Below are 12439 nucleotides of genomic sequence, written 5' to 3' on the forward strand. Positions count from 1 at the left end.
GACGTATTTACTTCTGTGTTTTGGGTCGTTGTCCTGTGGCATCCCCCAACTTCTGTTGAGCTTCAATTGGCGGATAGATAGCCTTACATTCTCCTGCAAAATGTCTTGGTAAACTTGGGAATTCATTTTTCCGTCGATGATAGCAAGCTGTCTAGGCCCTGAGGCAGCAAAGCAGCTCCAAACCATGATGCTCCCTTCACCATAGTTTACAGTTGGGATGAGGTTTTGATGTTAGTGTGCTGTGCCTTTTTTCTCTACACATAGTGTTGTGTGTTCCTTCCAAACAACTCAACTGTAGTTTCATCTGTCCCCAGAATATTTTGCCAGTAGCGCTGTGGAACATCCAGATGCTCTTTTGCGAACTTCAGACGTGCAGCAATGTTTTTTTTGGACAGCAGTGGCTTCTTCTGTGGTGTCCTCCCATGAACAGTGTTTTACATATCGTAGACTCGTCAACAGAGATGTTAGCATGTTCCAGAGATTTCTGTAAGTCTTTAGCTGACACTCTAGGATTCTTCTTAACTCAATGAGCATTCTGCGCTGTGCTCTTGCAGTTATCTTTGCAGGACGGCCACTCCTAGGGAGAGTAGCAACAGTGATGAACTTTCTCCATTTATAGGCAATTTGTCTTACTGTGGACTGATGAACATCAAGGCTTTTAGAGATACTTTTGCAACCCTTTCCAGCTTTATGCAAGTCACCAATTCTTAATCTTGGGTCTTCTGAGATCTCTTTTGTTCAAGGCATGGTTCACATCAGGCAATGCTTCTTGTGAATAGCAAACTCAAATTTTGTGAATGTTTTTTATAGGGCAGGCCAGCTCTTACCAACATCTCCAATCTCATCTCAATGATTGTATTCCAGGTTAGCTGACTCCTGACTCCAATTAGCTTTTAGAGAAGTCATTTGCCTAGGGGTTCACATACCTTTTCCAACCTACACTGTGAATGTTTAAATGATCTACTCAATATAGACAAGAAAAATACAATACTTTGTGTGTTATTAGTTAAAGCAGACTGTGTTTGTCTATTGTTGTGACTTGGATGAAGATCAGATCTAATTGTATGACCAACTGATGCAGAAATCCAGATACATCCGAAGGGTTCACATACGTTTTCTTGCCACTGTACATATGGCCCCCATCCCAAATGGAAACGCTATTGCCTATATAGTGCCCTACTTTTGACCAGAGCCCCTAATGATGTTGGTGCCAGTGACTGACCTACGATCTGGATGTGTATGTCAGCCTTGTCCTGCATGTTGTCTATCTGGACAGACAGGGTGTACGTCCCAGAGTGGTCCCTTTCTGCCGAGCGGATGAACAGGATGGTGTCAAAGTCACTGGTGCGGATGCCCACCGACTTATTCTCCAGGGGCTCACCATCTTTCAGCCAGTTGACCACGGGGCGAGGCTTCCCCTGGGGAAACAGAGGGGTGATATGGTCAGTGAAGGAAAATTACAATTACTGAATTAAAGAGTGAGATGCTGCTACAGGAGAAGTGCAGGAGGAACACCCTAAAGTGAGAAAGGTGTAGACTGGCAAGAATATCCCATTTTCTGATTGGTTTGTTTTTGCATTACAGGACAATGTTTGCTCTTCTTTTCACACACTGAGACCCAGATATCATGAAGTCAGCCCTACCTCTAGCCTGGGGAAGATTACTACTGTGTGGTGCTAGGTGTTCTCAGACCTGGAAGGGGATGACCAGGTTGATCTTCTCGCCCACTTTCCTGATGAACTTGGTTCTTAGCTGGCGAGGCAGGCGGATCTTTGGGTACTCTGAGACATGGAGGGAGACAGAGAGGAATGTCAACACAGAAGTAATGGAAGTGGCTGTGTATTCCATGTGTGTGTCAGAGGTCTAATGAGTGTGTGTGTGTGTGTGTGTGTGTGTGTGTGTGTGTGTGTGTGTGTGTGTGTGTGTGTGTGTGTGTGTGTGTGTGTGTGTGTGTGTGTGTGTGTGTGTGTGTGTGTGTGTGTGTGTGTGTGTGTGTGTGTGTGCGTCCATGCATGCGTGTGAGTCTGACCCATGATCTCTCTGATGGTGACAGACTGTTTCATGGTGCAGGGGGGGCTGCGTCCAGCGATGTTCATAGCCACCACTCTGAACAAGAGCTTCTCTCCTGTTGGCAGCCCCTTCACACGGTACGTGTTCTTGTCCACTGGCTCCTTATTGGCTTCCACCCAGTTATCCTCTGAGGGATGGACCAATAGCAGAAGAGTATTCATTGTCATCCAATTGGAAATGAGATGGTTCATCTGTAGGGTTTTATAGGAATTCTATATAGGAATTCTATATAGGAATTCTATGAATGTTTAAAGCAATAATAACACCTTTGTGTGTTATTAGTTAAAAACTGTGTTGTCTGTTTTGGAGATTAGTGAATTAGAAGGAATAATAATGTTATTGAACAATCCCCAAATCCTCCTTCACCTCCTTCTTTGCACCACTCGATTATGTACCCGTCAACGCCCCCTGCTCCAACCCTCTCTGGAGGACGCCACTTCAGGGCACAGGTGCTGTCTGTCACATCCTCCACCGTCAGACGAGTGGGCTCACTGGTAGGGGCTGAGAGAGAGAGAGAATAGTTAAGAGGAGAGGAAGACCGAGGTAAGCTGGTAAGTAGAGTATCAGGAGATTGAAAGGCTCATCTCCACTGCTCTAGTAATAAGTGTCTACCCACCTATGGGCATGAAGGGCTTTGAGTTGCCGCTGGGCTGGGAGATCCCGATCCCGTTGACAGCAAACACTCTCATCTCATAAAAAACACCCTCAATCATCTTCTTAGCCTCGTACGTGGTTGACTCAAACACCTCAAAGTTCAGCTTGGTCCACCTGGAGGAACCCTGCTTCTTCCTCTCCATCAGGTAGCCTGCGAGTGACGTCATCACATAGTGACATTACATCATTACAGACCGACATTATCACAGTGACATCATCACAGAGAGACATCTTCACAGAGAGACATCTTCACAGAGAGACATCATTAGATCTTACCAATGTAATGAGAGAGGTTAACAGATGCCTGTTAACCCAGAGGAAAGAGAGTCTGATAGCTCAACAGATAGATGTAAAAATAGGAAAGGTGCACCTTTGATGGGCGCTCCCCCGTCAAATTTCGGGGGATCCCATGTAATGGTGGCTGTGTCCTCGCCAACTCCCATACATCTGACGTTCTCTGGAGGGTTAGGCACATCTGGAGTGGACAGGGGAACAGTCAGGACAGAGGTGTTCTTACCAGCTCAGAATGGGTTCTAACTTTATTTCACACCTACTATTGAATCTCTCTTAGTGAATTGTTTTTACATATCTGTTTACATATATATTGCATAAGAGGGGAGAACAAGACACAGAGAGAGAAAAGGGAGAGTGCAGGGAGATGTGGGGGAAAGAGGAGAGGAGTGTAGAGAGAGAGAGTAGAAGACTGGAAAGAGAGAGGAGAGAGAGAGAAGGAAACAGAGAGTACCACTGACCAACAATCTTGACATTGAGCTCAGCCCTGTCCTCTCCGGCTGGGTTGGTCACTATGATGGAGTACTGGCCTTCGTCTGGCCTCTCCGCCCCCTCAATGACAAAGCTGCTCAGAGTGGTCCTGGTTTCCACCCTCACTCTGCCCTCCGCCTCCGATATCACCTAGAGACAGGAACAGGGAGGGCACTTAGACAACTGGACTGACACTGTCTGGTGATTCAGCTACTGGGTGTAACCTGGATGGCCTAATGGTTGGTTAATGTGAGTGACACCCTGCCTTCCTTAGAGAGGCATGCTGGGGCAGGGGTTTGATGTGTGTGTGAGGAGGATGTAACAGAGACTAGATCCTCACAGTGTCTCCTTTCATCCAGCACACAGTGGGGACAGGCTCTCCTGTGATCTCCACATCAAGGCGGAGCTTGTTGCCAGCCACCACAACAATGGTGTTCTTGCTGCCCGTGCTACTGGTGTCCAGGTGGATTTTGGGAGGGTCTGTGAGGAGCGGAGAGGGACAGGGGGTCCTGGGTGATTATCACAGTATTAAATACACTGTAATAAATAGGTAATGCCAACGGATTATAGGTGACAATAGCCACACCTACCTTGGCGTGGAACATATTCAATCTTGATTTCTGAGATTAACAGGGAAAACACATGAATCAGTATTGTTTAAAATGCAGGCTCTGCTTCATTGTACTCAGTAAAACTTAGAGGAGTCTCTCTCTCTTTCTTGCTCTCTCTCACTCACTCTCTTACTCACCAATGAAGTTGAGTTTAGCGGAGAGGGAGAGTGCGTATCCTTCAGGGACAAAGGTGTAGTTTCCTTCGTCCTGCGGCTTCACATCATCAATCGTCAGCTTGTGGATCCTGGAGAACCAAAGGCAACCCAACGTTACCAAGGAGACAACAGACACTTGCAGTGACCCACAATTATGCAAAGCACAGTTACCCTGGCAACATGCTTCATTATGCAATATCAAGTAAAAAGACGCATGGGAAAGCTCCTTCCCTGCATGACCAGTGTTACCATGGCAAAAAACACCTGCCATAGGTGGGTCTAGCTAGTGAGAATATGTACTGTACTGACAAGATCCCATGGAGAAGGAGAATTTGAGGATGTTCAGGCCTGTCTGAAGTTACTGCAACTCAATAAGGACCCCCCCCCAGCAATGTGATGCCATACCTTCCGATGTGTGACATCTTGATGCGGTTTCCGGGTTTGACCTCTACACCGTCCTTGAACCACTTGCCCACCACCTTCTCATCAGACACCTCACACTTGAACATGGCCTGTTCACACGCCTTCACCGACAGGTCAGCTATACTCTGCAGAACCTCCAGCTCCTTGGCTGAGCACCAGGGGCAGAGATGAAGGGAAGGAGAGAGAAAGAGAAAACAGAAAGAGACAGCATTTCAGACTCTTCCAAAAATGAAGTTAATCAAACATTTCCTTATTTAGTGTACTGTATGATATCCGGAAGTGGTACCTTCCACTTCCAGTTCTCCTTTGGATTCTCCCCCGTTAGTGTAAACATAGTACATTCCGATGTCCTCTATGGTTGCTTCATTGATGACCAGAGTGTGTTTCTTCCCATCCTTCTTTATCCTGTACTTCCCATCCTTGGTCAGCTCAACTCCATCTTTCATCCTGAGCACGGGTGAGACACACACAGACATAGAAATAACGTTTAACAGCGGAGTCACATATACACACAAATGCCACAGCTGTAACAGAGATTGATTGATTTAGTTACTTAGTCATTTGATTAAAAAGGGTATTAGTATGAGTCCCTCACCATTTGACGTTGGCTCCTTCCTCTGAGACCTCACACTCAAACTCCACCTTCTCTCCCACCACTACATGCACATCGTCCAGCAGCTTGGTGATGGTGACCGGGGGCTCTGTGGATAGACACAGCCATCAACACAACTCATTCACCTCATACAAACACCATGGGGAAGTTACACACACACAACTACACTTACAGGAACATTCATCAACAAAGACTTTATCACTCAACACCAAAGTAAGCAGAAGAATAAGGAGGAAGAAGTGGAAGAATGATGAAGCTGAAGATTTCATGGCACAGCACTGTATAATGTGTTAACACAAAGACACAAAGACACGAACACCTAACATGTACCAGTCCGCACCAGGATTCGATACCATGTTTCACAACAACACAATGTCCTCCATAGTCTCCGTTAATACTGCTATAGAAACAGAGAACTGAGCTGTTGTGGTACGGGGGAGGCTGTACCTCAGGTCTCTGGGAAGGTGACATCATCATCACTGTGTGAATGCGTGATGCTAAGCTAACATCCATTAGCTGCCGTCCTCTACATCCACCTCCCTCTGACCTCCTTTTCCTCAGCAACCTCAGCAGATGATAGATACCAGAGTTGATGTCTGAGTCACGGCACCACTGTAACATGAACCCTCCGCCGCGGGCTCCCATACAGTACCATGCTCACAACAACAACACATCAATGTACTCCGAAGGAGGGGGGGCAGTACTTCAGGTCTCCAGAAGGTGACTGAACTGTGTGATCAATGCTAAGCTAGCTTCCATCCGCTAAACACACGTACACCTTCTCTCACATTAGACACATCAACACGTACGGCATTGATATAAACACTGACAGAAGCAGTAGGGACGTGTAAATACACACAACAACATACTGTGGTTGTCGCCCTGGAAGGGCGTCTGTGTGGGGAAAGTTTACCCGTTGCTGTACGGTCTGAGAAAAACAGGATGAAATGAATGGGCACAGAGAGAGAGCAAAGCACGTGATGATTGAGGAGCAAATGCATCTTTGCCCCTCTACCCAAAATCAACGAGACACACAGAACACGCATAAGACACGCTACAAACAGGACAACAAATATAAGACGACAACGTTGTGCAAACTTACTGTTCATAGACATTAATACACACATACATATAAACATTGAGACATGTACTGCATACACAGTAAATGTTGACAGACACTACACACTCAGACACTGAACTAAGCAGGGAACAACTCCCTCCCCTCAAACACCCTATGTAAAGATGCAGTGTTTACCTTTGACAAAGACTTCAGTGAAGCTCTTCTCCTCTCCCACCACACACTCATAGGCTGCATCGTCAGACAGGTTGCTCTTGTTGATGGTGAGTGTCCGTTTGTTGCCCACGCACTCAAATACATACCTGACATGACAGACAGACAGGGGCAGAAAGAGACACTGGCAGAAAACAGAGAGGACAGACAAAGACACGAGTGACCGAGTGTCGCTCACTCAACTCATCGACAAATGAATGACTCACACTCTCATATAGTCAAATATACTGACAAACACACACACAAACACACACACAAATCAGCCAGTCTCACTTGGCAGAGGGTTTGATCTCCACTCCGTTCTTCAGCCATTTGACCTGAACGTTGGGGTCATGGAGCTCAACATGCATCTGGGTCCTCTTGCCCTTGTCCACAGAGTAACATTGCTCTAGCTTCTTCAGGAAGGCTGAGGGAGGGAAAGAACCACTGTTATGTCTCCAGCCTTTACACACCAGACACAACAACCAGAATAACTCAAGCAACACTACACCAGACTACCTCCCTTTCAGAGCCCCTCAGGCATTCCCTACAATAAAACATTCCCTGTCCCAAACACTCTCGTAGAAATGCCCACAGCTTGCCTACTTCCTCCTCCAGTATCCCCCCCCCTTTCTCTCCCCTCACCGTCACTCTTCTTGGGTTCCACCTTCTTCATCTTCTTCAGTCTCTTGAGCAGGCCCCTGAGGTCTGTGATGCCATAGTCAAAGGCAATCTTCTCATAGTCACATGGCTTAGCATCCTTCAGGATCTCCCACACATCCACATCCTCTTTGGGCTCGTCCCTCGCCTTTTTTTCCCTGAAAGAGAGGGGGAGAGGAGATTGATTGTGTGTGTGTGAGAGTATGTGTGATTGCTCATAATGGAGTTAACTCCACTCCTACCTTTTTTTGAGGAGGGCACTGAAGTCCAGGTCACCTGCATCCTCTCCTGCATCTCCCCTGGGGACAAGAAAGGTTACGAGTGGGAGAATTAGGTTTCCTACAGTGTTAGGTCAGGTTAGAGGAGTCGGTCATTTCAAACATAACATACAGTATACAGTACATACAAATATACTTGTTGTCTATTGAGGTTTTACATAAGATAAATCAACAATGAATAGCTGTGCTATTTCAATGCTATAGTAGTGAATCATTGTTAGTTTACAAAAAATATGGAAGTGAACGAATGGTACTGGACATACAGTAGATGGTACTACACTGTACCCTGCTAAGACGAACACACACACACACACAAAAACATCCACACCCACATTCACTTTCCCTGACGTCAACGATACAGTATTGATATAAATGTTATAACAGGTCGGAATTCCCATATACTGTACACACAAATATACAGACAGTACACTGTGGTTACACAGTATTGCACAGTGTCTGTAACCATGTCTTACCCTTTTTTGGCGCCTTTTATGCCTCTGATAACACAAAACAGGATGGTAATGAGTGAGCATATAGAGCATAGCATAAGGCGCATACTGACACTTTGCCCACCTAAATTCAATGGGACATAAAAAACAGCATACTAGTGTACACACACACACACACACACACACACACGAACATTCAGTATTGACCTCTATTTGTTACTGTATGTAACCCAAACACAGATACACTGTACTTGTACAAGGCTGTACATTGACACATATATACAGGGTAAATACTGTGTAAATGTACACGCACAGGTACTGCTGATACACACCCACACAGAGCTTTTCTTACACTCACATAAAGATCCACACATATGACACCTCATGATTGCATCTCTAATGTATGTAATCCATGGGAAATATACACTAGTTCCGCTTGAGGCCTTGTCAATGGGCCAGACGTACAGTACCAGAAATAGCTTCATGTGACAAAGAACACATGAGGGGAAGCACGGGCTATTTCACATCTGAACACACACAGTGGAAAGATGAAGAATTACAAAGGTGGGAATATGGAAACACACGGAAGGGAATCCCAAATAATATATTCTGAACACACACAATGGATTCAGGTTCTGGAAGAAGCTTAGGACAAGGCTGCCTTATAACAGAGAGGCAGCAAGGCCAGACACAGAATCGCTGAGGAGGTAGATGGGGGTACACACGGATGAATCGCAATGACTGGATTCTCCATACTTACTGACAGTGGGAGTTGGAACACAAAGACCGCCACATACTGTGGCAAGGTCAACCCTAACCCATCCAGCAACCTTTGGGGTGTTGAAGGTTTTTTGGCATCTTGAGTTCACACTTTAATTCACACTTGTAACGCATCTATTTTTTCATCTATTTTCATTCTCTTTCTCTTTTCTTCATACCAACATTCACAAAATAAACTAAAACACAATCTGAAATGGTCCTTTGCACGTTGTGTTTCCTGTCTTACCCTTGCTTTTTTGTCTTTTTGTCTGATTAGGAGAAGAAAACATATTTGAAACAGTAACTAGAGTGAACTGACTGGCGGCAGCACTATGCCAACAAACAGGGATTTTTTACAGCTTCACAGTGAGAGACAGAGCTGCTGCACACATATTGAAACAAGTCTTTGGAGACAGGGAAGAGAAGACACACGAATACAGAGATACAGAGATATACATAGTGAACAGACACAGAAATAGAAACATATGGACACAATGTACAACTGAAACATAAAAACACACAAACAAACATACAGGTAAGTCACAGAGACACACCAGTAAGTCACAGAGACACACCAGTAAGTCACAGAGACACACCAGTAAGTCACAGAGACACATTAGTAAGTCACAGAGACACACCAGTAAGTCACAGAGACACACCAGTAAGTCACAGAGACACACCAGTAAGTCACAGAGACACATTAGTAAGTCACAGAGACACATTAGTAAGTCACAGAGACACATTAGTAAGTCACAGAGACACATTAGTGAGTCACAGAGACACACCAGTAAGGCACAGAGACACACCAGTAAGTCACAGAGACACATTAGTAAGTCACAGAGACACACCGTAAGTCACAGACACACCAGTAAGTCACAGAGACACATTAGTAAGTCACAGATACACACCAGTAAGTCAGAGACACATTAGTAAGTCACAGAGAGACATTAGTAAGACAGAGACACATTAGTAAGTCAGAGACATTAGTAAGTCACAGAGACATTAGTAAGTCACAGAGACACAAATAGACATGAATCCACAGATAAATACATAGAAAAGGCAGATGTACAGTACAATGACAGACATACAGTGAAGCCAAAACGCACACAGACAACGAGACTTGACACAGATATACCAAAGACACCTACAAACTCAGATATGGGAGCCAGAAAGACAGTCAGGGGAAGATATACTCACAGAGTGGGACAGATGCCCGGAGGCAAAGATAGAGAGAATAACCAACATATGTGAGGTGGGAGAGAAAGACAGATGATATGTTGAATGGAACCACCCTGACAGTCACACTCACGATCGCTTGAAGGCATCCAGGATGTTGGCGGGCTGCTCCTCTTGTACGGCTGAAACATGACAGAGGGAGGGAACGGTGAGAGGAACACTGGACTAACTGACAGACAGTTGAAAAATCAGGAAGAATAATGGACTGAGTACTGACACTGAAACGCATATACACTACCTGCTTTATCATTAAACATTCTGTATCAAATATTGAATGACTTACTGACAAACTCACTGACCACAGGTTAAGTGACAGAATCATGACTAAATGGCTGACGATGATGGCCTGGGAGGGACCAACCTTCCACTGTGACTTCAAATGTACAGCTGTCACACTTGTCTTTGGAGGTGACCTCACAACGGTAGCCACCTGCGTCTCCTTCTACTACTTTGATGATGCTCATCTCATATGTGTAGACCTGGTTGAGATAGGGAGAGGAAGACATACACCCTTACAATATATATACGCACACACACACACACACACACACACACACACACACACACACACACACACACACACAAAAGAGTAACACAGATGTACAGTAGACTTTCACACAGATTTGAGAGAATGTGAAAACAGTGACACACACACACACACACACACACACACACACACACACACACACACACACACACACACACACACACACACACACACACACACACACAAAAGAGTAACACAGATGTACAGTAGACTTTCACACAGATTTGAGAGAATGTGAAAACAGTGACACACACACACACCTTGGAGTTCCTGTCATAGGCCTCTTTAAACTGCACGTGCTTGCCAGCCTTGCTGCCCAGGTCCAGCCACTTCCCTTTCAGCCATTTCATGTTGGGCTTCCTCAGCAGGTCAGATGAGTCCACTTTAGCCACAAAGGTGACGTTCTTCCCTGCCACCCACAATTTACATCAGCAATCAGAAATTCTGACCTCTGGATAATGGTGTTTTTAGGGTGTTCTTATGCATGATCTGTATGTGAGTGTCAATCCAAACTTCAGAGTGCTACAGTATGTCTCAGAGAGGGGGAAGAGGGCAGGAGTCTCACCTTTGATTACTGTAGTGCTCTCTGGCTTTTCTACAAATAGTCCGGTCAGCTCGGACTGTCCCCCTGGGACAGTTTCTAAAAGTAGGGAGAGGTCATAGAGGTCAGGGGTTAGAATAAGGTCATGGATGACTGCTCATCAGACATCATAGACACAACAACATCAGTGAACAGACAAGTAGAGACAGAAAACCAAACATTAGACCAAAGCACCTAACCTTTGTTTATAAATACCATTAATTTATTCATATTTTGTCTACTAGGCAGCAAGATCAAAGGTCAGAGGTAAAGCTAGTCTTTGTTCACCCTGCGACTTGAGACTTCTTATATCCACATTTAGCAACAGCTTTTCTCAAAGAGAGAGAAAAGTGCTGCGGCATGTGTTTCCACTCCCTGAAATGTCTCCATTATTCTAATGGACGATCATGAGAAATCATGACAATGACATCAGTCTTGTATTTAACTGAGGGTCAGTATCCAAGCGTCTAGTCAACACCAGAAGAGGGCCTCTAACAGCAGTAAGGTAAAGCCCACCTGGGAATGAACAAGGAACTAAAAACACATCTGAAGACGTGTTTATCCATCCCTTTTCCACTAGTCTTCTCCCACTGTGACAAAAGTAAATATAGCTCTTTAATGTTGTGATATTATCAAAGCATGACTGCTTGCTCCTGTTCCTTTGCGTGCTCCCTCCTTTTCAAAAAAAGGATTGCATTGTTTTGTGTCAGCAGATAGACAAATACAAGCTTAAGTATTTGTTTGTCTTACCATCATCGGGCAATTCTGTATCAGGGAGAAAGAGAGAGAGAGAAACACAGCGGGGGAACACATTAGCTGCAGTATCTTTACTGTAATCTGAAGGATGAGCGTTTACTGAGCAGCTATGAAAACCTGACCTGCAGGTGCTCTCTCACACACACTTAATGTCTCTCTCTTCCCTCTCTAACTTGGATGAACATTTCCTTTCTTTTCAAAATGGAGGTAAAAACTAGACGGTTAATGAGTTATTTCCTCACTCGTCAAATTCAAACCAGTTGGTGACACTGTACTCATCATTACTATTATTATTATTGAGAATTTAGGGGAATTATTAGCTGTGCAAACGGAACACAATTTATTTGTTCTCTCACCTTCTGAATCTGACAAGAGCTCTAATGGAAAAAGAGAGTTTATAAGCATAGAGAAGCAGGTAAAAAGCCATATCGATTGATCAATCGATTGGGTGAAAAGGTTGTCGAGAGAATGGAACAAGGGTCAAGAATCAAGTGAGGTCATGCACCTCCATAAACTCAGAGTTACACCGCATATGCCCCTCTCTCTGCTTTTATGGACTCAGTTCATTTGATTGGAATCAAGTGACCCCTGTGCACAGATCCAGGCTCAGTTCTCT

At 44.8% G+C, this 12439-nt stretch overlaps 1 protein-coding gene across 2 annotated transcripts in view; it reads right to left on the reverse strand.

Annotated features, from left to right (window-relative positions):
• LOC135555348 (myosin-binding protein C, fast-type-like) overlaps positions 1-12439 on the reverse strand; it is a 50010-nt gene that overhangs the window by 10086 nt on the left and 27485 nt on the right. Inside the window, exons 5-26 of one of the 2 annotated variants that reach the window (XM_064987696.1) lie at positions 11818-11832; positions 11053-11127; positions 10748-10896; positions 10302-10419; positions 10014-10062; positions 7461-7517; positions 7204-7376; positions 6853-6985; positions 6544-6668; positions 5271-5376; positions 4962-5122; positions 4658-4823; positions 4235-4341; positions 4077-4106; positions 3827-3966; positions 3477-3636; positions 3095-3199; positions 2687-2875; positions 2437-2571; positions 2030-2197; positions 1693-1781; positions 1223-1418 (exon numbers count right to left, since the gene is read on the reverse strand). In XM_064987696.1, the coding sequence (XP_064843768.1) occupies positions 1223-1418; positions 1693-1781; positions 2030-2197; positions 2437-2571; positions 2687-2875; positions 3095-3199; positions 3477-3636; positions 3827-3966; positions 4077-4106; positions 4235-4341; positions 4658-4823; positions 4962-5122; positions 5271-5376; positions 6544-6668; positions 6853-6985; positions 7204-7376; positions 7461-7517; positions 10014-10062; positions 10302-10419; positions 10748-10896; positions 11053-11127; positions 11818-11832 (2646 nt within the window). The remainder of the gene's footprint in view (positions 1-1222; positions 1419-1692; positions 1782-2029; positions 2198-2436; positions 2572-2686; positions 2876-3094; positions 3200-3476; positions 3637-3826; positions 3967-4076; positions 4107-4234; positions 4342-4657; positions 4824-4961; positions 5123-5270; positions 5377-6543; positions 6669-6852; positions 6986-7203; positions 7377-7460; positions 7518-10013; positions 10063-10301; positions 10420-10747; positions 10897-11052; positions 11128-11817; positions 11833-12439) is intronic. The other variant, XM_064987697.1, reaches the window with a different exon arrangement.

This window comes from Oncorhynchus masou, chromosome 15, assembly GCF_036934945.1.
Source record: "Oncorhynchus masou masou isolate Uvic2021 chromosome 15, UVic_Omas_1.1, whole genome shotgun sequence".
Taxonomy (NCBI): Eukaryota; Metazoa; Chordata; class Actinopteri; order Salmoniformes; family Salmonidae; genus Oncorhynchus; species Oncorhynchus masou.